Source organism: Aegilops tauschii, chromosome 2, assembly GCF_002575655.3.
Source record: "Aegilops tauschii subsp. strangulata cultivar AL8/78 chromosome 2, Aet v6.0, whole genome shotgun sequence".
Classification (NCBI taxonomy): domain Eukaryota; kingdom Viridiplantae; phylum Streptophyta; class Magnoliopsida; order Poales; family Poaceae; genus Aegilops; species Aegilops tauschii.
The window spans coordinates 424,438,339-424,463,776 of NC_053036.3; the positions used below are offsets into that span (position 1 = coordinate 424,438,339).

The 25,438-nt window shown below is 49.3% G+C and overlaps 2 protein-coding genes across 4 annotated transcripts; one reads left to right on the forward strand and one right to left on the reverse strand.

Annotated features, from left to right (window-relative positions):
- The first annotated feature begins 516 nt into the window (after positions 1-516).
- LOC109749952 (uncharacterized) lies at positions 517-5,810 on the forward strand. Of its 3 annotated transcripts, XR_002229790.4 has the most exons (8): positions 558-864; positions 2,000-2,139; positions 2,698-2,744; positions 2,858-3,672; positions 4,263-4,343; positions 4,839-4,901; positions 5,378-5,495; positions 5,572-5,810. XR_002229790.4 is itself a non-coding variant. In XM_020308886.3 (7 exons), exons 1-7 carry the CDS (start codon positions 817-819, stop codon positions 5,435-5,437), a joined length of 1,254 nt encoding a protein of 417 aa, XP_020164475.1. In that variant the 5' UTR covers positions 517-816; the 3' UTR covers positions 5,438-5,810. The 3 variants fall into 3 exon arrangements, 2 of the variants coding, with proteins under 2 accessions (XP_020164475.1, XP_020164476.1); XM_020308886.3 differs by having other exon boundaries at positions 517-864; positions 5,378-5,810; XM_020308887.3 differs by having other exon boundaries at positions 2,698-2,738; positions 5,378-5,810.
- An 803-nt stretch (positions 5,811-6,613) lies between these two features.
- Positions 6,614-8,186, reverse strand: LOC109749967 (peroxidase 31). Its single transcript, XM_020308902.4, has one exon. It carries the CDS (start codon positions 7,851-7,853, stop codon positions 6,843-6,845), a length of 1,011 nt encoding a protein of 336 aa, XP_020164491.1. The 5' UTR covers positions 7,854-8,186; the 3' UTR covers positions 6,614-6,842.
- Positions 8,187-25,438: the final 17,252 nt, after the last annotated feature.

A 25,438-nucleotide genomic window follows, 5' to 3' on the forward strand; every position in this document is an offset into this window, starting at 1 on the left:
AGGGTGTTTTTTAAGGGTATGTGCTATTTAGGGCATGTACAATGCATAGTCCCAGGGATGCCTCACATGTCATGTAGGTTCGGATATCAGATAAAGTAGGTTCGGATATGAAAGCGGGGTCCTCTGCAGGAGGCGGTGCTTGGAGAGAAAAAATGTGGTTCAGTGTCAAAAGCTGAAAATGTTGAAGTGAAAAGTAGAGATGCATGTGTAAGGTCCACTAGTGGTAACTTGCATTGGAAAGAAAAAAAGAAATGTAGGTGCGTGAAACTATATTTTGTCACGAGGCATCTGTATCCATATGCCACCATTGTACATGCCCTTAATATACCGGAAAAGGGTAAATTTTTACCAAAAAAGTGTGCTATTTAGTATACGGCCTTTGCCTTTTCAAAAAAGGAAAAAAAAGTCCACATCAACCGTTTGATTCGGAGGCGAACCACCCAATCGTGCGGCCGTGGCCCACGGTCCGTCGGTCACCCGCGGGCACATCACAACCGTTGCCGACACACCCACGCCGTGGACAGGCGATAAACATCACTAAACAAATCGAATTTGGAGACGAATAAAATTCATATACGAAAACCGAAATCCGGAAGGGAAAGCGCAAAAAAGCCCGCACCTTGGTGGCTTCGTGCTACCAAATCGAACCCTCCCCCTCCCCGTCCCGTCTCAAGCGCCGGTAAACTTCGCCACGCCCCAATCTCCATTCGCCACAAACCCTAACCGCCCCTCTGTGTCGCGCCGCCGGCCGCCCCGCCACCCTCCTCGCCCTTCCAGGGCTCCGGCGAAGGCTGTAATCCGCGGCGAGCGGCGGCGATGGCATCCACGGCGAAGGTCACCATCACCCTCGGCCGCAGCGGTCAGGTGAGCCGTCGCCTCGGATCTCAGGGCTCTGACGCTCGTGGGATTCCTCTGTATTTTGATTGCTCGTCTGTGATTCGGCTGTTCCCCCGTCGCCGGTTTGGTTGATTAGAAACGAGACGGATGATCGGATGTAGTACAGCTTTAGTCAAGCCGTAGCTGTGGCGCGCGCGGCTAGATGCTCAGTTTCCAGCAGTCATAGCTGAGATTTTGGTGCATCCAGTGGTGTATACATTGTTGGCTTGAATTTTCATCTCCCCTGAAGGTTCTAACTTCCAAGTGAGTGTTGCATCAAAGGGTGTTGTGATTTCCTGTAGGTATTGACTAGGGATGAGTAAAGTTACGTGATTTACTTAGTTGTTGACAAATGCGTGAGTTAACAGTAGTTACTAGATGTCTTTGCTTCTAGTGGACTTGTGGGTGTGTTGGGGAGTAAGTACATGGTTCACGATTAGAGACAAATGTCACTTGAATAACTAGGACCGTAACACATTTTTGAGTTGAGGGGAAACGAATGTATTGGGGATATTTCCTTGTAACTATTATTCAGACCTTCAAGGCATTCCCTGTTGTCCAATGATTGGTTGCTCTCTGCTGGCTGTATCGACCATTATCATATTGCAAGTCCTGAATTCAGAGCTGTGTCGGTGTTAACCATAAGGTGATAGAAGAATGCATGCCAACTCGTCTCGTTCTTGTTTGCATTTTTACAATTTTTAGCTGACCAACTCAGCTACCACTTCATTCTATGTCTGGTTATGTTTTCTTTTGGGTTTTTCTTTAGATAAAAAATGGGGTGGTAGTAAGTACTCCCTCCGTTCCTAAATATTTGTCTTTCTACAGATTTCAAATGGACTACCAGATACGGATGTATATAGACATATTTTAAGAGTGTAGATTCACTCATTTTGCTCCGTATGTAGTCACTTGTTGTAGAAAGACAAATATTTAGGAACGGAGGTAGTAGTAACTATCTTGAAGTTGGTAGCAGACCCCTTTTTTCAGGCCATTCTGTGTTAATGCTAGCATGGATGCCAGTATCTTGATTGCGTGTTTAATTTTTATTTCTTTTAAGGCTTCGGAATGCTGCATGAATTATTCAACTTTGGCTTCTTCACCTTATTTTTTCGGATTGCAGGTTGTCAAAAGGCGAACTATTTCTGATATTGGTAATGATGATGAAGTGCCAGTATCAGGAAGAAAGCGACCTGTCAGAGAGAGGTTAGGAAATAATGTGACTGATTCTGATTTTTATGGAAACCAGCAGAGTAACAAAAGGTATATTTGCTTCATCTATATTACTCAATGTTTGTTGCAAAGTTTTCAAGTAGAAGCAGTATACAACATGATCCTTGCATATCAGATGATTCAGGATGGTCATGGGAGTGAATCCCTTTGTGGCGCTTCACCCCCTGTGGTGTGTCATGGCTTCAGTTACAGTCCTCCATACTCTATGTTCTTATGCATGCTGGTGTCACTTTGTCACTTTATATGTTACACTTTTCAAGCAGGACTCCGCCAGTTCATTAGTTTGAATGCTGCATCACATGTCTCTTTTATTCATGTCCCTGCATGTTTTGTTATGTTCAGTTAAGTATATTGCACTGTGTGTGTCTCCTTCTCATATTTATTTATTTTTAGCTACCTTTGTACAGATGTTACACTTATATTTAATATATTTATATCGTTTAATTAAGAAAGCACCTGCTATCTGCAAGTTCCATTGCTCCAGACTGCAGCTCACTGCATGTCTGTTTCTGTTGTGTCCTCAGTTTGAGCATCCGTTCAAAGTGTTTGCTTATAAATTTTACTCTCTTATATGCTGTTCTCTTGCAGACGGCAAACAGAAAGCAGTAGCTCACAGCTTGGAGATGATGGTTTGGGTGAAGATAAACATTTCATTTCCACTATCAGTATACTAAGATTTCAAAACAGAGCTTTCTGTCTGACACTTCTTTTTGTTTTCATGCATATGTTGGGCTTCATAATATTGAAGTTCGCCAGATTGGCAGTGATGATTTAAGGCTGAAGCTTATGAGGAAAGGCTTGACACAGAAGAGCAACAGTGAGGCAGAACAGAATGGAGTGGATCTCCGTGAAAAGCTTTCCAGGAAGTCGAAGAAACTCCAGGGATATGAGGCAAGAAGGGGTGATCCAGAATCAAGGTCTAGCTATGATGAGGGAGAAATCCCAGAATCAGGATCTGGATATGGTTCGAGGGGGAGAGTTCCAGAGTCAAGAGCCTCTACCCTTGTAAGCCAAGTGCCTTCTTCAAGGAGTGGAGATGGGTTGTTCAACTTGGAGTCTTCAGGAAAACCTTATCCCTCGTGGACCGCTGATGGTTTGAGGTATACGTCCCCAGACAAGCTTCCAAGTGCTCGAAGAGACATGACTCCCCCAAGAAGTGTTCGAAGAGTCATGTCTCCCCCCAGGGCTGTTCGGAGAGGCATGTCTCCCCCGAGAAGTTCTCGAAGAGGTATGTCTCCGCCAAGAAGCGCTCGAAGAGGCATGTCTCCGCCAAGAAGCGCTCGAAGAGGCATGTCTCCTCCAAGAAGTGTTCAAAGAGGCATGTCTCCTCCAAGAAGTGTTCAAAGAGGCATGTCTCCCCCAAGAACATATGATCATACGGGGTCCATTCCATCCCTTCGACCTGTTGGTACCACAAGATCTTCAAGTCATATCACAAGAGATGCTGCTGACACATTAAGAACCCATCAACCTTACGAAGGCAACACTACCATTTCGATCGATAGAGTACAACAAACTAATGGAATCACACCATCTGGACGCCGGCCTACATCCCCTATGCTGGTTTGTATTTCTCTCATATATCTGAACTTAGCCTGGCTTCTTAATGTTCACTTGTTCCTTTACTTTGTGCTCTTCATTTTCAATGGTCTTTCGGGGCAGTATCTGTTGTTTGTCCTACAATGTTGTTGGTGCCATGAAATTTGACAATTAACAATTTGCAAGGGAACTCGAACGTGAACTTGTTACAAACTATCTCTGCCTATAAGGTTCATCTTGCACTTTGGTTAGGTTCCAGTGATGTATTTGCTTAGTGCTGCTCAATACAGCAGGGCTTCATAGTTCATAGAACACCATGAGAAATTCTAAAGTTGACATTGGTAAAACGCGATCATTCTTATATATGCGATACATCGACATGTATGATCATCATTAGCTCAGTTTTCTGTTCATGTTGCGCTTAGTTACAGGCTTATAGCTGAATTTCTGTTCACTTTGCCCATAGTTATTGATGTGAGAATTTTTCGACATCCAGTTATGCTGACCAATAGCGAGTCTTGCGCTGATTATATTAGCGAGTTTCTGGTTATGCAATCATTGTTTTATGTGATTTTGCTGCAGATTTTCTAACATTGTTCTATGTGATTTTGCAGAAAGAAGTACCGTCGACAGTTACTGGATTACTGAATTCAATGGGACTTGAGAAGTATGTTGTTCTCTTTCAGGCTGAGGAGGTGATTTTCCATTATCTTGATTTGTTTCCAACTTTTAAATTCATATTTAATGCACAAATAGACATTTTTCCTGTGGATAATGGGTTTTCTGTTCGCTACCCATAGTGGTCATGTATTAGCATTTGATGCCTTATGTTTGATGTTTTGCATGGAGTTGTGAATTTAAATATATGCCCCCGAGGAGTTCTAGTGGTTATTTTTGTATAAGCTGGACAGTTCATTACAATCCCTATTGTTTCGGTCCCTTATCTCTTTTCTTTCACAATTATCTTTCCATTAATACAATTTTATGCCTATGCCTGTTCCTCTGTTGGCTACACCCTATTCGATCTTTCAACTACCTGTGTACCATTGAATGCTTCCTTATGTTTTTCTGCAAGGTCCAGAATGTGTTCGTCTGTTCATTCAAGTATACTCTTGAATCCATGAGAGTATGTTCAGACATATATGTTTTATATGGAGAGTTCATTTTCCTCTGTATTTACTTGTTTGCAGGTGGATATGGCTGCGTTGAGTCAGATGAAAGATAGCGACCTTAAAGATATGGGAGTACCAATGGTAGTATTTTTCGTTCAATTGCTAGCATTTTTTACATGATTCATAGTGATTTTCTTACTCTATGTTTTTCTCTAAAAGCTACTCTCTATCTGATTACACTGTCAACATCAAATATTAACAGGATTGAAATGTTAGACATGAGTTGCAGGCTTTCAGCACAATCGAACTTCATAGCAGTTAGGAATAGTATCTGCATTATATGCTATATGTTTTTTCATTGTAATTTATTTAGCATGCTTCTAGTACTTGAACATGCATAATGGAGGAAAGACTTTCTCTTACCTTCAGAATCGACCAAGAGGCATATCAAATACTCCCTCCGCCCCAAAATAAGTGTCCCAGGAAGTTGTACCAAATCAAAGACATTTTTTTTGGGGTTGAGGGAGTATGACATATAGTACTTAGCAACTACCGCTTGTAGAATTTAGGCTTTCTCTTGTAGTTTTGACTAGAGTGACACCATTGTGATGGATCAGGGCCCCAGGAAGAAGATACTCCTTGCGGCGGCACCTTACGGGAAACAACGGCAAAGATGAGCAGCATGTGCTCTGGGACGTGGAACGAACATTTGCTGGGAAATGCATTTTTATTGGTGTAAGCATGCTCTACTGCGGATCTTGTATATCCACACTGGTAGTCTGGCTTAGTTAACCTTTTTTGTTGCTGATAGATTAATGTCGCCCAGTTCTTGGCTTGTGTAAAGTCATGTCTGTCAGCTGATGCTCCCAAATCCTACCATTCGGGATGTGCTGCCCTGCTGTATTTGTTAAGAGCAGCAGGGTTTGAAACAGAGTGGATACAACATGGTCTAGCGCCATCATCAATCTGAACGTTCTGTATTTTTGGGAACATGGTGAGAGATACAACTAATCCAATCTATTATGTGTGCCAAATGGCCATCGAATTCCACCAGTCTTGTGCATGGAGGAAGTAGCACACTGTTTTTTCAGTTTGACTGCTCCCACCTACATTTTTCTCAACTGTCATTCTCTGCCACATGGATTGTCCATAGTTGTGTTGCCTGTATGCCAGTACCCCAGGTTTTCAATTAGGTGTTGTTGAACGATGTTAGAACGCTCATGAATTACTAGGATAGAGCAGCGTTTAACATCATGAATTACTAGCAGGCACTGGTTATGTATGCACTGCAGCTGAGTAGCGACGGCTCAGCGGAACCTGTGCAAGCTGCCGTGCGCCAGTTCTTTCTTCTGTTATCATTGTGCAATGACGGAAACTATTGGCCCTGGAAATGGACGTGAATGTTTGGCCTAATCATTGTTATCCAAACTGTCACAATGGAAGGCACCGAATCGAAAAAATCAGACCGTCCATGCACCCCCCAGATGCCTCCCCGTACCGGCATCGGTCCAGTCGAGGGTCCACCATTAAAACGCAACCGAAGAAAGCTTCACCCGACATGAACCGGCCCGGCGCTGTACGAGAAAAAGGCAGCAGCCAATGTTGCCTTGCCCTCCCATGTGCCAACGCCCAAGTCCCAGCCCCAACGGCGGGCAATCTGCTCGTGTCACCTTGGTTGCCGTGGGTCGCGTGACTACGCTCCGTTGTGCGTATCCGCCGCCGTTAGCTGCGTAACCACAAGGAGCATTCGGCGGCGGCAATTGAGCGTTCTGTGATGACTACGCGGAATGTGTGTATGACTGAAAGTAACAAATGCATGCACGAGATGAGCCAGTCCAGGCGACGATAACGACTTGTGTAACAGAAAGGGAGGTGCCAACGGCCCAGCGCCTCTCGCTAAATTGGACGGCCTTGGTCACTCGCTTTTCAATTCACAAGACCGAAAAGCATCACAATTCACGAGTTCATTCAGAAATCAGAGAGCAGACACACCAAAATCCAATCCTAATATCGCCAATTTTCACCGGACTAGCGACGGTACAACGTCGGGCAAAGTTGTAGCAACGCGCCCGGTCGCCGGACTTAGTCGAGGATGTCGCACTGCCGCCTGACGACGCCCTGCCGCCCCGTCTTGACGCCGACGGTGCCCAGCTTCTGCATCGCCCTGGCGAAGTCCTGGAAGAAGGCGGTCCGGTTGTCGGCGTACTGCTGGACGAACACCTTGGTGGGCGGGTACTCCCACAGCGCGGCGTCGGAGGCGAGCAGCCCGAGGCCACGGGGTAGGTTCTTGAAGTAGAGCTCGTCGAAGTCCCGCGGCGTCACGATGTCGTTGAAGATGGAGATGTCCGGGTTGCTCTCGTAGCCGGCGCAGGAGCTCTGCAGCGCCCGCGCGAACTCCGGGTTCAGCGACGGGTCGTGCCCGCTGGCGCCGCCGCCCTTGCCCTTGTAGTTGTACACCCGGTGCGCGAACTCGGAGCAGTGGGAGAAGCCCACGGTGTGGGCGCCCGCCAGCGCCACCATCTCCTGCGGCGTGATGCCCTTGCGCGCGAACAGGACCGTCATGGCGCGCGCCGACATGTTGGTGCGCGGGAGGTTGCCCTCCACGTCGCGCGCGTCGGAGCGGCGCGCGTCGCGGCGGCCGAGGAAGACGGGGAACCGCGGCCCGCCCAGGATCCCCACCAGGTCGCGCGCCGCCAGCGCGAGGATGTCGGCGCAGGAGACGGTGCCCGGGCAGGCGGCCTCCAGCGCGGCCTTGGCGCGGGCCACGGCGTCGAAGGCGTCCCCCGGGAGGGAGAGGTTGATCTCCGCGGCCCGCTCCGGGGTCCGGTCGGAGGAGAGCGGGGAGACGAGGACGGAGGCGTCGCAGCCGGAGACGAAGCAGTCGTGGAAGAAGAGGCGCAGCGTGCCCGCCGCCGTGGACGGGTTGGCCTGCTGCTTGGCGGCGACCACGTCCGAGACGATCTGCTCCACGCGGGGGCAGCTGCGGCTGTAGTACGACGTCGACAGCCTGGCCGCCGCCGCCGCCGCGCCGGGGGTCGCGGCGGCGGCGAGGAGCGCGAGGGAGAGGAGGACGCGGCGGAGAAGCGTGCCCATGGAGAGAGAGAGAGAGAGAGAGAGAGAGAGAGAGGTGGAGGTGGCTGGATTTGGAAATGAGAGAGACGGAGATTGGGGTGAGGAGGGGAAAAGGGCGGTGGGCTGGAGAAAAATGGTGGAAGTGGGAGGATTAGTGGGGTGTTAGTGATGACTGATGAGTGAAGTAATTGTGGGGTTTAAGGTTAAGGGGAAGGGTGGTGCGGTGGCCTGGTAAAGACGGGGTGGAGCTCGAGGACGGATGGACGGATGTTCCTGCCGCAACCGCGGTGAGTTCTTTATGCGGTGGTGGTCCACGGTCCAAACTCTGGAGTGGATTTTGTTTTTTCTACTAAATATAATCATGACTTCTTTTTTTAGGAAAAGGGCACATATTCATTAAAAAATTCATCAAAGTACAAAACACACCAAACGTAATAAAAATTATCCATGAAACACCGAACGACCACCTATATCGTAGAACGAACCGTTGACACGCTGTTGTTCTTGCTCCTCTATGGAAGTTGGCCTGATCTTGCCGATGACAGCCGGAAAGTTTTTGTGCATGTCTCCCTAAGGATCCACGCCCTGGAGCCGCAATCATTGCCGTTGAACCTTTCGATCGATAAACATCTGGCACCAAATCTCACCGTCGCGCAAGCACAACAAGAAACCCTAACTTCGTCACCCCAAGGAGATTCCATGAATCTACGTCAGAGCTGTGCCCACTCCATCCAGACAGACGAACTCGAGGAGGATTGAAACCCAAAAGAGCAACTCGAAGAAGAAGTGTCGCCATCCGGCCGAGCGTTGCACCTGTGATGACTAAAAAAACTGACCTAAACTACTAGTCGGAGAAGAAGCGTCGGGATTCCCTTCCCGTCACTGGCTGCCGGAGTGGTAGACGGATGGAAAGTGAACCGACGGTGTCGTGGAATTGTCACGGCAGATGTCCTCGAGCTAGGACTTAGTCGTGGAGCCATCGCAACTAGGAAGCTTGAAGGGGTTAATGCGGGACAAGGAACACGAGGTTTTATACCGGTTCGGCCCCTTACGGTGAAGGTAAAAGCCTACGTCCAGTTTGAGGTGATATTGATTAGGGTTACGATCACCAGGGAGCTAAACTGCTATGCCCGGCTCTCGATGAGATTGTTCTTGTCCCTAAACCGCTGCCGGGTCGTCCCTTTATATAGGGAGGCTGACGCCCAACAGCTCTCAGAGTCCCGGCCGGCTCATAAGAGTGTCCGGCTCGGACTCTCAACTATTCTTGCCTTACACTACAAGTTCTACCATAATGATGATTGCAACTACGGGCCTTAAGCCATATCCGGGTCTTAAGCCCATCTTTGGCCCACCGTCTTTAAGCTTGGCGCCGGGCTTCTGGCAGTGACCATATGAGTAACCCGGCCCCTCCTGGCGGGTGACTCTAAGGTCTATATCCTCAACATTATGCCCCAGATTGATTTGAGCCGGCTCATATCAATCTTCCATTCCTTCGACAGAAAACCTCCGGCTTACAATTGTGTGAAGGCCATAACCCGGCGTGACGTCATCCTCTGGACTCCGGATAATCCGCCGTGACGTCATCTTCCATTAAGTCCGTTTTTTACTCCGCCAGATCCGCAACGGATCTTTTTCTTTACTGTCATCCCGAAAATCAAGGCGTTTCGTGGGGAGATAACCACGCCGTGGTCTCCTTGAATCTCGCGCCCACTTATGAACTTGCCTTATAAATAGGCCGGCCCGACGGGCTCTCAGCCACTTCTCTCTCCATCTTCTTCCTCGTGCCATTGCTCCTTTGCCCGAGCTCTGCTACTGCCACCGCCGTCGCGCCCCCGGTCTTCGTCAACCTTGGCCGCTGCATCACCCTGACTCGGACCAGACAAACGGCGGCAACCTCCGCTCCTCTCCAGCTCCGGTGAGTCTCCGCTACTCCATAGGGCAGATCCGTACTAGGGCTCGAGTAGTTCGTCCGTGTTCTTCGTAGTTCATCACCATTGCCACAAACTCCGGTAGTTTTCTTTCTTACTGCTCCTTTCGGTCTTAGATCTGCATAGAACTATTGCGGTGACTGTTTAGCACCCATTTTACACGCAAGCAGCTCTCTTTTTACTGCATAGGAACTCTGTTCGAGCCCAAGAACTCCCTCGCTTCTGTTTCTAGGTCTAGAAATTTTTCTTTTGCCCGACCATTTTGATCCAAAAAAGTTACTGCAATGTGTGAAACCTGTTTTACCACACTTAGTAAAAAAAACTGCAATCACTGAATCCCGGCGGTTTATAGTTCCGGTTTAAAGAAACCACGCGCCGTAGAACCGTCCGGCTTAAAGAAAGCCATGCGCCATAAAAATTTCCGGCTTAGCTGTAATAAGGCCTGTAGACGATCAAATTACCCTCAATCCCTCGGCGGCTTAAATAGCCCGATGCACTTAAGTGTATACCATTAGTCCCCTTCATAAGCCGCCACCTTGACATTGAACTGTACATTTCCTCCGGCTCATAATTAACTCGGACGTTTTTTTCCTTTTATCATAGACCGCCGACTTTCACCATGCCTCCCAAAGCTCCCATTACTTGCAACTGGATGAGGTCCAATGTCACCAATGAGACCCTAGCAGATTTTGTTAAGGCCGGATATCTGCCCAAGAAGGATGTCATGTCCTACCGTGCCCCTGACCCGTCAGAAGAGAGACCACAGCCAAAGGACGGGGAGGTAGTGATTTTTGCGGATCATATGAGCCGGGGCTTCGCACCGCCCGGTTCAAAGTTTTTCAGAGACGTTCTGAACTTCTTTGACTTGCGGCCTCAAGATATAGGACCCAACTCAGTGTCCAACATCTGCAATTTCCAAGTCTTCTGCGAGGTTTATCTTGGAGAAGAACCTAGTCTGCTGCTCTTCAGAGAGCTTTTTTACTTAAACCGTCAGAATGAGTGCGCCAATGGACCAAGTCTAGAGCTAGGTGGCATCTCCATTCAGCGGCGAAGAGACTGTCTTTTCCCTTATGCCGAGCCGCCGAGCCACCCAAAGGACTGGAACATGACTTGGTTCTATTGCCAAGATACGTCACCGGCTGATGAAAGTCCGCTGCCCGGCTTTCGCCCATCACGTCTGGAGTCAACACACCCATTGTCAGACAAACTGACTCCGACGAAGCGCCAGCCTCTGCTTCCCACCATCAACAAGATCAAGGCTCTCCTGGGCAATGGTCTAAACGGAATCGATCTGGTCCAGGTCTGGATCTCATGGCGGGTGATCCCATTGAGCCACCGCCCCGGCTTAATGTGTGAGTACACGGGCCGAAAAGACGACCCTCAGAGACACAGCCGCAATGATCTTCCTGAAGACGTTGCAGAGGAGATGACCAAGGCTCTCTTGAACGAGAGCCTGGCAGACTGCGGAAGGACCGGGTTAGCCCCCTTCTGCAAGACCAACCCAGCCCCAGCGGTAAGCCGCCAATCTGATCATCCTATCTTCTTCTGTATATAACCTTCATCTGAATCATTTGAAGAAATCATCATTGTATTTTTCAGGCTGACGACAAGTTCTGGCGGGTCAAATATGACCATGAGGCGGCCAAGAAGGCCAGAAAGGTGAAGAAAGCCGCCAAGAAAGCCGCTCCCCGTAAGAAGGGAAGTAGACCCACTGCTTCGGAGCTGTTGCAGCTAAGTGACAGCTCCGAGTCTGAGGTAATTCCTAAACCTGTAAGCTCTTGTTATACTTGTCGTTTATTTCTGTCCGCCTTATCAAAGCTGTTTATCAACAGGAGGACACCGGAGCCAGTAACCCGGTGGTTGAAGAGGTAACAATACTTTCCTCCGACTCGGAGCCCTTGCCAAGGCTGAAAACCCGAAGAGTAACCCGGAAAGTAAGCTTTTTCCCATCCTTTAGCTTACCAAGATCCTCAATTTATTTTGAAGCGACAGGTTCATGAGAGCCGGCGGCACACCCGGACCAGCAAGGACACTGACCTCTCCTCCGGGTTACCCGAGGCATCAAGGAAACGCCGGACCGAGGTGATCGCAAAATTATACCCTTTTCATCCTTTTGCGGGTGTTATATGCCAACCGCTTAATTCTTCTGACTCAAATTATCAGGAGACTTCCCCTTCTTCCGGCGACTCTATGCAGTCGAATCTGCCGGCTTTCAAGACCGCGCCCGGGTAACGATAATCATCTCATGTTGTTCTGATCTTTACTCATATTTTTTGTACTAACCTTTGTTGTTCTTTCAGTGCCCAGGCAAAGCTCACCAAGAGGGTGAAGAAAACCAAGTCGGCCGGAGTGCCGGATTTGCCTGAGCCGGAGGTGACGGTCCAAAACCCGCCAGCTGCCTCCGCCCCCGAAGCCACCACTCCAATGGACACGGCGCCTGTAGAAGCTTCTGCCGACCCGGAGGCCTCCGGCTCGGCCCAACCAACAAATGACCCGGACGTGGTAATCACCCGGACGGAGTTCGTTGAACCGGGGAGACCTACCGTGCTGGCCAAGTGCTCCGCTAAGGGGGAGTTGCTGCAGCCCCACCGGGTGAACCTGGACCTCTCCGACTACACCAACCTGAGCATTGGAGAGCTCGTCTCTGGCTACATCAGCCAAGTGCACAAGAGCCGGGACGCCGAGGTTGCCATGGTGACCCAGATCCAGCAGAAGTCTGAGGTAACATCCTTTTGTCCTCTTATTTACTCTTTTGTCCTCTTATTTACTGCTTAGTTACCTGTACCATGCTAGCCCCCAAGTCGACGACTTATGACTGAGTACGTTGTAGACTTAGGTTCCGGCTTACTCCATTTGAACCGGCAATATGTAGATAGAAAACGTTCAATATGCATTAGCCCCCAAGTGCCAAGTGTCTTTGCTTGGAAAACGCTTGGGACTTTAAATTTGTAGAACAATTGTTCATGCCATAACCCAGAAACTTATACAGGCTGCTGGCAAGAAGCTGGAGACTGACCTTGCTGATCTCACGAGCCGGCTGAAGATGCAAGAAATGGAGACCCGGAAGGCAAACGCCAAGTTCGTGTCCAGCATTGCCGCGCAAGAGAAGCTGAAGACGGAGTTCGACGCTGAGCGGAAGGCATGGGCCGAAGAAAAGGCCGCATTGGTGACCCGGGCTGAACAGGCGGAGAAGACTCTCTCCGAGAAGACCGCTGAGCTCTCCGGCCTAAAGCGCCAAGTGTCCCAAATGGTGGCCGCAATCTTCGGTAAGTCGTCTCGCCGGCTTTCATCAAGTTTTAGAATGTGTATATCTCATAATTTCATCCTTGTCGGCGTCTTATCTGTCTTTGTTAAACAGGTCCCAGAAGTGCCAACCTGAATCAGAGTGTGGTGACCAAGCTGAAGGCCGTATACACCCTGGTGGAGCAACTCTACACCGGGTCACAACGTGCCTTGGCTGTGGTGGCCCTCTCCAACGAGGTGCCGACTCACCCGGCAGAAGTCCTTCGCCGGCTCGCCGTTCTTCCTCAACGGATCCAAGAGCTGCGACGGGCCTCTGCAAGAGCCGGAGCAATCGCCGCGCTGAGCCGGGCCAAGGCGTTCTTGCCAGAGCTAGACCCGGCGGACATCGCCCTCGGCTACCCAAGCCTGAAGGAAGACGGCACCGCCTTTGATCAGAAGGACTTCGCAGCTTGCGTGAAGGCTGTACGCCCGGTGGCTACTCTCATTGGCAACGATACAGATCTAACCAAGTACCAGCCGGGTTACAATGCAGAGAATCAGAGGATCCCAACCCCTCGCTATGAAGCCCTCAACTTGATCCCGCCGGCTCGTCAGCACACTTTCGCCCCGAAGATTGACCCGGCCGGGTTAATTGACGAGGAAGCCCAATTCGAAGCTCTCAGCGGCATCGACTGGAAGTCATCAACTTTCCAGGTCTTGGGATCAGCCGGAGGAGAAGATAGGGACGAGCCGGAGACTTCAACTCAGCCAGCGTCGTAACTCAGCGGGCGGTTTACCAAACAATGCCTCACCCTTGTGGACTTAGCGAGTCTTGTAATAGAATAGGTGCAACAGTTTATCTCTGCCGTGCCATCGTGCACGTATTGAATGCTGAAGTCTTTTGAAGTTGTCTCTTTGATGTTTCTCCGGGTCATAATCAATCCTTTGTTTTTCTTAACCTCAAAAGAGGTGCCTTTAATTATCCTGCATAGAAGGGCAAATCACAAGTCTCGAGGCGGCGTACCACCCTGAGAATCATAAATTTTAGGTAACCCGGAATATGAATCAAAAAGGACTTGTCTTCAATTATATCCTGAATACAGCCGTAAGAACATACTTAACGGCCGGCAAGCATACTTCCGGTTTAGATAACCCGGAGGAGAAAGTTGGTACCGCAACTCCGGTTTACCTGTCTTATAACACCCATTGCGTTCAGCAATACTGTAAACCAAAGTTAAGCCGGCAAAGTGAGACCCGGCTGTATACACCTTGACATAATCAGAGAAAACTTGTGATAAAGCAGAAGAACTTAGGGGCTTCCGGTTCGAATACGACCAGAGACCCGGCCCAAAGGGGTTAAGCTAAGATTCGGATACGATCATATAGCCCCGAGTGGGTGTGGCGATGCCAATCAAGAGGGTACCAACAGCTATGTTCTCTTTGGTTCGAATACGACCCATGTTTGAACAGGAAGCCCCCAAGTGATTTTTAAGAATTGTTTAACGACGCTGATTCGAATACGATCTACGTCGGTTCTCAGAGGGGTTAAATTACGATTCAAATATGACCAAAGGTAACCTCCCAATGAGCTCGGCACTTTGCCAATCAAATGGGTATCGACAGCTATGTTCTCTTTGGTTCGAATACGACCCATGTTTGAACAGGAAGCCCCCAAGTGACCTTATTGCTTACGGCTAGATTCGAATACGATCATAAGACGGATCCTCCTTTAAGTCATCATGTAATCTTGCAATGAAATCAACACGTGCATATTTGGAGGAGAAAAAAGGACAGAGGTCCTGCTTTATTGCTTATCATAATATATACATGGCTGAAAGAAATATGTACACCACGAGAGCCGGTGGCTCAAGTGTAGTAAGGCCGAAGCTGAGCTATGTTCCACGGCCGACGGGTCTCTTCCTCCGAATTACGTGAATCTTTGTGCTCCCGAATGTCAATGAGGTAATATGACCCGTTGTGCAAGTTCTTGCTGACCACAAAGGGCCCTTCCCAAGGCGGGGATAACTTGTGTGCATCTGTTTGATCCTGGATGAGCCGGAGCACGAGATCGCCTTCTTGGATTTAACCCGGCGGCTATGATAACGGCGCAGGTCTTGTTGGTAAATCGCTGAATGGGCTGCTGCCACATCACGCTGTTCGTCCAACAAGTCCAGAGCATCTTGGCGCGCCTGTTCATTATCCGCCTCAACGTAAGCCGCCACGCGAGGTGAGTCATGACGGATGTCACTGGGGAGGACTGCTTCTGCTCCATAAACCATGAAGAAAGGCGTAAAACCTGTAGACCTGTTAGGAGTAGTGTTGATGCTCCATAACACGGAGGGCAACTCCTCCACCCAACAACCCGGCGTCCGTTGCAAAGGGACCAAAAGCCGGGGCTTGATGCCCTTCAGAATCTCCTGATTAGCTCTCTCAGCTTGACCATTGGATTGAGGATGAGCCACTGAGGAAACATCAAGTCGGATATGCTCTCGTTGACAAAACTCTTCCATGACGCCTTTGGAGAGATTGGTGCCATTGTCAGTTATAATGCTGTGCGGAAAACCAAAGCGGAAAATCACCTTTTTCATAAATTGAACCGCCGTGGCTGCATCGCACTTGCTAACTGGCTCAGCTTCCACCCACTTTGTGAATTTGTCAACTGCCACCAAGAGGTGGGTCTTCTTATCTTTGGACCTCTTAAAAGGCCCAACCATATCAAGCCCCCAGACCGCAAAGGGCCAAGTGATTGGGATCATCCTCAGCTCCTGAGCCGGCACGTGAGCCCGTCGTGAGAACCTCTGGCAACCATCACACTTACTGACCAAGTCCTCCGCATCAGCATGAGCCGTCAACCAATAAAAACCATGACGAAAAGCCTTAGCCACAAGAGACTTTGAGCCGGCATGATGGCCACAATCCCCTTCATGGATCTCACGCAAGATTTCTTGACCTTCCTCAGGGGAAACACAACGCTGAAACGCTCCCGTAACACTGCGGTGATGCAACTCTCCATTGATAACAATCATTGACTTAGCCCGCCGGGTTATTTGCCTGGCCAAAGTTTCGTCCTTAGGCAACTCGCCCCGGGTCATGTAAGCCAGATATGGCATTGTCCAGTCTGGTATGATATGAAGAGCCGCCACCAGTCGGGCCTACGGGTCAGGGACAGCCAAGTCTTCCTCTGTAGGCAACTTAACAGAAGGGCTATACAGGACGTCCAGGAAAGTGTTGGGCGGCACCGGTTTTCGCTGAGAGCCCAGCCGGCTTAAAGCATCCGCCGCCTCGTTCTTCCTGCGATCGATGTGTTCCACTTGATAACCCTGAAAGTGGCCAGCAATGGCATCAACCTCGCGGCGATAAGCCGCCATGAGAGGGTCCTTGGAATCCCACTTTCCTGATACTTGTTGAGCCACCAAGTCTGAGTCGCCGAAGCACCTTACCCGGCTTAAGCTCATCTCCTTAGCCATCCGAAGACCATGGAGCAAGGCCTCGTACTCAGCCGCGTTGTTAGTGCAAGGAAACAGCAACTGTAGCACATAATGGAACTTGTCACCTTTAGGGGAAGCCAACACGACTCCAGCCCCCGAGCCCTCCAACTGCCTGGACCCATCGAAGTGGATAGTCCAATATGTGTTATCCGGCTTCTGCTCGGGCACTTGTGACTCTGTCCAGTCATTGATGAAATCCACCAAGACCTGAGATTTAACAGCAGTGTGTGGCACGTACTTGAGACCATGAGGTCCGAGCTCTATAGCCCACTTAGCTACTCTCCCTGTGGCCTCCCTGTTTTGAATGATATCACCAAGAGGGGCAGAACTGACCACAGTGATGGGATGACCCTGAAAATAATGCTTGAGTTTCCGGCTTGCCATGAACACACCATAAACAAGCTTCTGCCAATGCGGATATCGCTGTTTGGACTCAATGAGCACTTCGCTGACATAATAAACCGGCCGCTGAACCGGATGCTCCTTGCCCTCCTCCTTGCGCTCCACCACCATAGCCACACTGACGGCTCGTGTGTTCGCCGCCACGTACAGTAATAAGGGCTCCTTATCAACCGGAGCAGCAAGGACTGGGGGCTCTGCCAGCTGCTTTTTCAAATCCTCAAAGGCAGTATTAGCCGCATCATTCCAGACAAAGTTATCAGTTTTCTTCATCAACTGATATAATGGCATGGCCTTCTCACCCAAACGGCTTATAAACCGGCTTAAAGCAGCGATGCGACCCGCCAAACGCTGAACGTCATTTATACACGCCGGCTTAGCTAGGGAGGCGATGGCCTTGATCTTCTCCGGGTTAGCCTCAATGCCTCTGTCAGAAACCAAAAAACCCAAGAGCTTGCCTGCAGGGACACCAAAGACACACTTGGCCAGGTTAAGCATCATTTTGTAGACCCGGAGATTATCAAAGGTTTCCCTTAAATCATCTATCAGGGTTTCCTCCTTTATGGACTTAACCACAATATCGTCCACATAAGCGTGAACATTGTGCCCAGTCTGTTTATGAAGACAGTTCTGTACACAACGCTGGTAAGTTGCCTGTGCACACTTAAGTCCACAGGGCATAGACACATAGCAGAAGGCTCCAAAGGGAGTGATGAACGCCGTCTTCTCCTGGTCCTTAACCGCCATCTTAATCTGATGATATCCGGAATAAGCATCCAAGAAACTTAAGCGCGCACAACCTGCCGTAGCATCAATGATTTGATCAATACGGGGGAGGGCAAAAGGATCAGCCGGACACGCCTTGTTTAAGTCCGTATAATCCACACACATCCGCCAAGTGCCGTTCTTCTTGAGTACGAGCACCGGGTTAGCTAACCACTCTGGGTGAAAGACTTGAACAATAAACCCGGCCGCCAAGAGCCGGGCCACTTCTTCACCAATAGCTTTCCGCCTCTCTTCATTAAACCGCCGAAGGAACTGCCTGGCCGGCTTAAATTTTGGATCAACATTGAGAGTGTGCTCAGCGAGTTCTCTAGGCACACCTGGCATGTCAGAAGGTTTCCATGCGAAGATGTCCCTATTCTCACGGATGAACTCGATGAGCGCGCTTTCCTATTTTGGATCCAGATTGGCACTGATGCTAAACTGCTGAGATGAATCCCCTGGAACAAAGTCAACAAGCTTAGTTTCATCAGCCGTCTTAAATTTCATCGCCGGCTCATTCTCCGTAGTCGGATTTTTCAGAGAGGTCATATCTGTTGGGTCAACATTGTCTTTGTAAAACTTCAACTCCCCCGTAGCACAAACAGACTCTGCATAAGCTGCATCGCCTTCCTCACACTCCAGAGCCACCTTCCGGCTGCTGTGAGCCGTAATGGTCCCATTATGACCCGGCATCTTGAGCTGTAAGTATACATAACACGGCCGTGCCATGAACTTGGCGTAAGCCGGCCGTCCAAATATAGCATGGTATGGACTTCTTATCTTGACCACCTCAAAGGTCAATTTCTCCACCCTGTAGTTGTTCTCATCTCCAAAGGCCACTTCCAACTCAATCTTGCCGACTGGATAAGCCGACTTACCAGGTACCACCCCGTGGAAAATAGTGTTGGACTGGCTGAGGTTCTTATCAATCAACCCCATACGACGGAATGTCTCATAATAGAGGATGTTGATGCTGCTGCCTCCATCCATGAGCACCTTAGTGAACTTATATCCTCCCACCTGAGGAGCCACCACCAGGGCCAAGTGACCCGGATTATCCACCCGTGGAGGGTGATCCTCCCTGCTCCACACTATAGGCTGCTCAGACCACCGCAAGTAGCGTGGAACCGCCGGCTCAACAGCATTCACAGCCCTCTTGTGAAGCTTCTGATCTCGCTTGCACAAACTAGTGGTAAACACATGATACTGTCCACCGCTAAGCCGCTTTGGATTGGTCTGATAACCCCCCTGCTGCTGTTGATGACCCTGGCCAGACTGTTGATTAAAGCCCCCTTGACCGTTCTGAGGACCGGAATTTGAGCCGCCGCCCGGGCCATGAAAGCCGCCGGCGCCTGAGCCGCCGCCCGGGCCATTGTAATTCTTAAAGGCCTTCATGATTGCACAATCCTTCCACAGATGAGTCGCTGGCTTCTCTCTAGAGCCATGCCTTGGACAAGGCTCATTCAACAGCTGCTCCAGCGTCGGACCTGACCCGCCGCCTCGGGGAGGGGGCCTCCCCTTACGTCGCTGGTTATTCCCTTGTGAGCTGGCGTTGGCCACAAACTCTAGGCTGCCGTCGGCCTTGCGCTTGCCTCCTCCTTGGTTCCCCGGGTTATGCTGAAGACCCTTGCCATTGTCGTTCTTCTTTCCCTTCCCTGCCCTTTCATCATCTGAAGGGGGATCCTTGGTACCATCAGAATCGGCGTACTTAACAAGAGCCGCCATTAGTGTACCCATATCACTGCAGTCGCGCTTAAGCCGCCCGAGTTTCATCTTCAGGGGCACGAAACGACAATTCTGTTCCAGCATTAAGACTGCAGAGCCGGCATCCATCTTATCTGACGAATGTATGATCTCCTTGACCCGGCGAACCCAATGCGTCGTGGATTCACCCTCCTGCTGCTTACTGTTAGTCAAATCCACAATTGACATCGACTGCCTGCAGGTATCCTTGAAGTTTTGGATGAACCGGGCTTTCAGCTCAGCCCAAGACCCGATGGAGTTCGGTGGTAGCCCTTTCAACCAAGTGCGGGCAGTCCCATCCAACATCATGGTGAAGTACTTGGCCATTGCCGCCTCACTGACCTCCAGTAGTTCCATGGCCATCTCGTAACTCTCGATCCAGGCTGCGGGTTGTAAGTCAGCTGTGTAATTAGGCACCTTCCTAGGGCCCTTGAAGTCCTTAGGTAGACGTTCATTATGGATAGCTGGCACTAAACAAGGGACACCCCCGGTCCTGGTAGGGATGCCCACGTCGACGGAAGTCGTCGGATAAGCCGGGGGGGTCTGGTAAGCCGTCAATTGAGGCACTTGCTCCGCCTCTTGCCGCGCTCTGTCCTGGTCTGCTGCGTGAAAGGCTCCATTATGAGCCGGGCCGTGGCCAGGGGGCGGGTCATGGCGTCGGACGTTACTTGAGCCGGTTGCTGAGACCATGTGCCGGCTGTAACTCGGGCTCTGGCCTGGATGAGGGGTCGAGTGGATCCTGTCCCGGCTGTAGGAGTACGCCTCTTGCTGCGCCAGAGCTGTCTGAAGGAGTTCCCTGACCCGGCGGGTTTCAATAGCCGTCGGAGAGTCGCCGTCAACTGGGAGAGCCGCCAGCCGTGCTGCCGCAGTGACCATGTTCTCCAGCGGGTTATTATAATGACCCGGGGGTATTGGCATGTACTGAGGCAGGGCAGGGGGCACCTGGGGAGGCCCCATTACTCGTGGCTGAATAGGGGCTCCAGACCCGGGCACTATGACCCCTGGCGGGTTACTAGACCCTGCACCTGGCGTGTTGAAGAGGTTGCGTGGATCGTAAACTGGAGGGAGTCGAGATTGGGTCTTTTGATGCCTCCTTCTCATGACCTCATTGGACGCGTTCTGATCCATCGTGAGTTGGAAGGACTGCGCCTAGATCAGCTGAGTTTGGGCATCGAGAGCCGCCCTCTCTGCAGCCATCCTGATCCCTTCCGCTGCAAGCTCCTCCTTAGCTTTCACTAGATCCAATTTTAACTGTGCCACCTCCGCATCATGCTGAGCTTGATCCGCCGGGTCAACCGTGGCGGTTAACAGGGCCGTCATCTTGTCCGTGAGATCCATCAGTACCTGAGCCGGAGAAGGCACCGGGTTTCCCGCTCCAGCAGCGGGGTTCTGAACAGGCTGCGCGCCAGCCATAAAGACTCCAACCTGACTTGGCGGCTCAAACGGGTCCGGAATACTGTCACCATCGGAACAACCCATGAGCCTGCCATCTTGAAGCTGATACAACGAGTTTGACTCATCGGTGGCCGACTCGCCGTCAGAGCCGGCGGCCGCCTCATCACCGGCCCCAGATAGATCAGAGGGCCCTCCATGGATACATCCCACAAACGCGCGCCTTAAGGCAGGCCGGGCCCGGGCGGGTCGTGCACGCCGAGCCGTCTCGATGAGATCGGCACAGAGATCCGGCTCAGGGCCCGGCTCACCAATCTTGCCAATGAAAACATGAATTCCGCCGAAGGGGACCCGGTACTCGTACTCAATTGAGCCGGCGTCGGGGCCCCAGTTTGCATCGTCAATGTAGAGCTTGCCGCGACGACTCTTGGTCATCCGGCCCACAGCGTATCCCTTGAGCCCTTCGAATCTGCCCTTCAAGAACTCAAATCCACCGTGCGCTGGCCCCACGGTGGGCGCCAACTGTCGTGGAATTGTCACGGCAGATGTCCTCGAGCTAGGACTTAGTCGTGGAGCCATCGCAACTAGGAAGCTTGAAGGGGTTAATGCGGGACAAGGAACACGAGGTTTTATACTGGTTCGGCCCCTTACGGTGAAGGTAAAAGCCTACGTCCAGTTTGAGGTGATATTGATTAGGGTTACGATCACCAGGGAGCTAAACTGCTATGCCCGGCTCTCGATGAGATTGTTCTTGTCCCTAAACCGCTGCCGGGTCGTCCCTTTATATAGGGAGGCTGACGCCCAGCAGCTCTCAGAGTCCCGGCCGGCTCATAAGAGTGTCCGGCTCGGACTCTCAACTATTCTTGCCTTACACTACAAGTTCTACCATAATGATGATTGCAACTATGGGCCTTAAGCCATATCCGGGTCTTAAGCCCATCTTTGGCCCACCGTCTTTAAGCTTGGCGCCGGGCTTCTGGCAGTGACCATATGAGTAACCCGGCCCCTCCTGGCGGGTGACTCTAAGGTCTATATCCTCAACAGACGGCCTCACTGATGAAGCTTGAGGGGAATAGTAGACTACACAATTTTAGGGGCAGAGCGGATAAAATAGGTTCTCTACATAAGCAATCTACAGTGAACAACATATATGCCAAGCAAGCTAATACACTAGATAAGCAATAGCAACAAGCTAGCTAGCAAGCAAACACAAGTAAAGGATTAACCACACAAGTCGAAGATGCAAATGTATTCCAAAGTTCACACTCTTGGGAAGTGCTAATCTTCGTTAGAGACGTGCCAAAGCCAAAGCTTAGGAATGCCACCAAGTGGCTCAACCTAGTCCCCCTTGAGTCACCCCCAACATATGAGCGTTGAATCACTTGTGGTTAGTCTTGGAGGCGACCACCGGACCTTTGCAAACTTTCTTAGAGCACACCACACACAAGGAAGCTTCCGACCTATGAGTTTGAAATCTCAATGACTAAGTGTTGGTGTTGAACAAGAGTGGAGATCACGAATTGGTTTGATGGGAAAGTAAATTGGCTCATTATTTTTCAACCCCCAAAGTTTGATGGAGTTTGAGTGGACGGATTGAAAGTAATCCGTTTTTGAGATATTGACAATTGTGGAGTAGCTCAAAATCAAAGGTTAGGGGTTGGAGGTGGAAGAAGGATGAATATTTATACCTCCTTCACTAAAGTGACTGTTGCCACCTTGGGGGCCCTGTGCACACGGGGACACCCGGGGGGAAAACCCTAGACCATGTGTGCACGGGGTCAGGGACCACGTATCCATGGGGTCTCCAGAAAGTTTTGGACTTGACCCCGTGTGCATGGGGGGGGGGGGTAGAAAGCCCGTGCATATGGGTTGTCCAGAGATATTTCCTTAGACTCTGTGTGCATTAGGTATGTAGCACATATCACATGGAGAAGGGTTTTAACTCATTTTCCAGCGATAGGATTAGGATGGCTTGGTGTATAGTTTTGCATGATGTCCATCCTTATGCAATCACCTCTATCCCTAGCAATAGTTTGGCTGATGAAATTCCTCCTCTAAGTTGCTTGACTTGAAATTCAAGGAAGAACTCCAACTCTCCTATCATATACGTTGCAAACACCTCGGTCATAAAGATTTTGAAACTCAACATCCCAATAATGGTTAGGAGGCCCAAAGACAATGTCATAAACACACACACACACATACATTTGGCATACAAACAACCCCCTTTCACCCTCCTGGTAAAGAGAGTGGAATCGATGAGCCCGATATCAAACTCTTTCTCGTCTAGAACCATCGTAAGATGATCATACCGAACACGAGGTGCTTGTTTGAGTCCATAGAGAGGTTTATGAAGTTGATAAATGTCATGGGGGTGATCGAGGTTTTTAGAACGACGAGGTTGTTTATCATATACAACTCACTAAGGGGATGATTGAGAAATACACTCTTCACATCCATTCGATAAATCTTGAAACCAGGATGTGATGCACAAGCAAGAGATATGACTAGATTCACGCCTAGGAGTACCAAATCTCCAAGAGTAATAAGTGTTGGTGATGAAAAAGAGTTTGGTTCACGAATTGGTTTGGTGGAATGTGGATCAGGTGAATCTCTTCCAATTTGAGAGTAATCAAGCTTCTGAGATGTTGGCAATGATATAATAGCTCAAAAGTCAAAGGTTAAGGTCGAAGGTGGAAGAAGGGTGGGTATTAATACCCTCCTTCACCAAAGTGATCTTGCCACCGGGGGGGGGGGGTTGTGTGCACGAGGTCACCCGACAGCAAAACCCTAGACCTGTGCGCACAGGGTCACCATGCACACGGGTGCCTAGAGAGTTTTGGACTCGACCCCGTGTACATGAGGGACAAAAGTCCAATGCGCAAATGGTGTTCAAAGATATGTTCTTAGACCCTGATAACCCACAAGTATAGGGGGTCACGACAGTCTTCAAGAAAACTATTACAACGCAGATTTATGGATTCAACACAAAGGGACCCAAAGTATATATATAAGCCTTACCAGTTGAATTGTCAGTTCAACCACACCTGAAAACAAATACTTGCTCGACATATTTTATTAGTAGCAAAAGCGATGTATTGATTGTAGTTGTGATTAAGGAATAGTAACAAAAAGCAGTGGTTCCTAGCAGTTGCCAAGAACAAAAGTAACATGAAGAGAGTAACAAGTATGAAAAACTGGGCATGACAATGGATGATAGATGTCGCATGGATAATATCAGTTATGTAATAGCCTTAACACAAGGTGACAACAAACTAGACCCAATTCATCAATCAATTGTATGTAAGGATGTATTTCGTATGTAGTTTTGTACGTGCTTGCAAGAACTTGCATAACATCTTTTGTCCTACCCTCCTGTTTAGCCGGATCCTAATAAAAATTAGGGGTAATCAAGGTACTCCTTTCACAAAGCATTGGAGCAAAGCATTATCAATCTATGAATACATATCATCCTCAAATCATAGCCATTCCCTTTGATACTCTATTATTGTCACTTGAAGGATTCCTGTTTAGAACCGTACAGGTGCATACCACTTGTAGATAAGATCTAAAACACACACACACACACACACACACACACACATATATATATATATATATATATATATGTGTGTGTGTGTGTGTGTGTGTGTGTGTGTGTGTGTGTGTGTATTCATCGAAACATAAATAGTTCAGATATGAAATCATGGTACTCGGGCCCTAGTGTCAAACATTAAGCATATCAAAGGCATAGCAATATCAACCTCAGACATACAGGGTACTAGGCATCAAATCCTAACAAATCTGGCATCTATTAAATAAAAGATCTCATCAAATTTCAATCCACCCCATATGCGTATACAGAAATTACTCACATGTGAGTGGGGGGATCATCATGATGATGGAGAAGAGGTTGGGGATGACGATGAATTTTCCTCCTCAGAGGCCAAGATCAACCTCCATACTAGCCCTCCCGAAGAAGAACAAAGGTGGTGGCGGCTCCATGAAGCGAAAAATCCCGAAAAGTTCATGTTTAGGGTTCCAGGGCGGAAGAAAAATACAGGCCAAAGGAAAGTGTAAGGTAGTGCATAGGAGGCCCACGCGCCCTTGGGCCGTGTGGCCACCTAGTGGCCCCCCTTCCGTCTAATCTTGTGGCTTTGTGGCTCTTTTCTTCGAAAATAATTTTGGTAATTTTTAGCCATTTTTTCAAGCACCTTTATTTCTGCACAAAAGTAACACCATGGGAAATTATATTCAAAACAACATTAATCCGTGTTAGAGTACAAAAACAAAGCAAAAGTGCCCAAAAAAGTAGACATGTTCACGATGTATAATCTCCCCAAGCTTAGTTTTGAAGGAAATATGCCCTAGAGGCAATAATAAAGTTGTTATTTATATTTCTTTATATCATGATAAATGTTTATTATTCATGCTAGAATTGTATTAACTGGAAACTTAGTACATGTGTGAATACATAGACAAAACTAAGTGTCCCTAGTATGCCTCAACTTGACTAGCTCGTTAATCAAAGATGGTTAAGTTTCCTAACCATAGACATGTGTTGTCATTTGATGAACGGGATCACATCATTAGAGAATGATGTGATGGACAAGACCCATCCATTAGCTTAGTATAATGTGACGCCCCCGATTCAATCCTACACTAATCA

Excerpts from the sequence above, each read along its gene's own strand:
- LOC109749952 (XM_020308886.3), top strand. The coding sequence starts at position 817 with ATGGCATCCACGGCGAAGGTCACCATCACCCTCGGCCGCAGCGGTCAG. Across the intron at positions 4,344-4,838 it reads TTCTCTTTCAGGCTGAGGAG|GTGGATATGGCTGCGTTGAG; the intron begins GTGATTTTCCAT and ends ACTTGTTTGCAG. Across the intron at positions 4,902-5,377 it reads AAGATATGGGAGTACCAATG|GGCCCCAGGAAGAAGATACT; the intron begins GTAGTATTTTTC and ends GTGATGGATCAG.
- LOC109749967 (XM_020308902.4), bottom strand. The coding sequence starts at position 7,853 with ATGGGCACGCTTCTCCGCCGCGTCCTCCTCTCCCTCGCGCTCCTCGCC.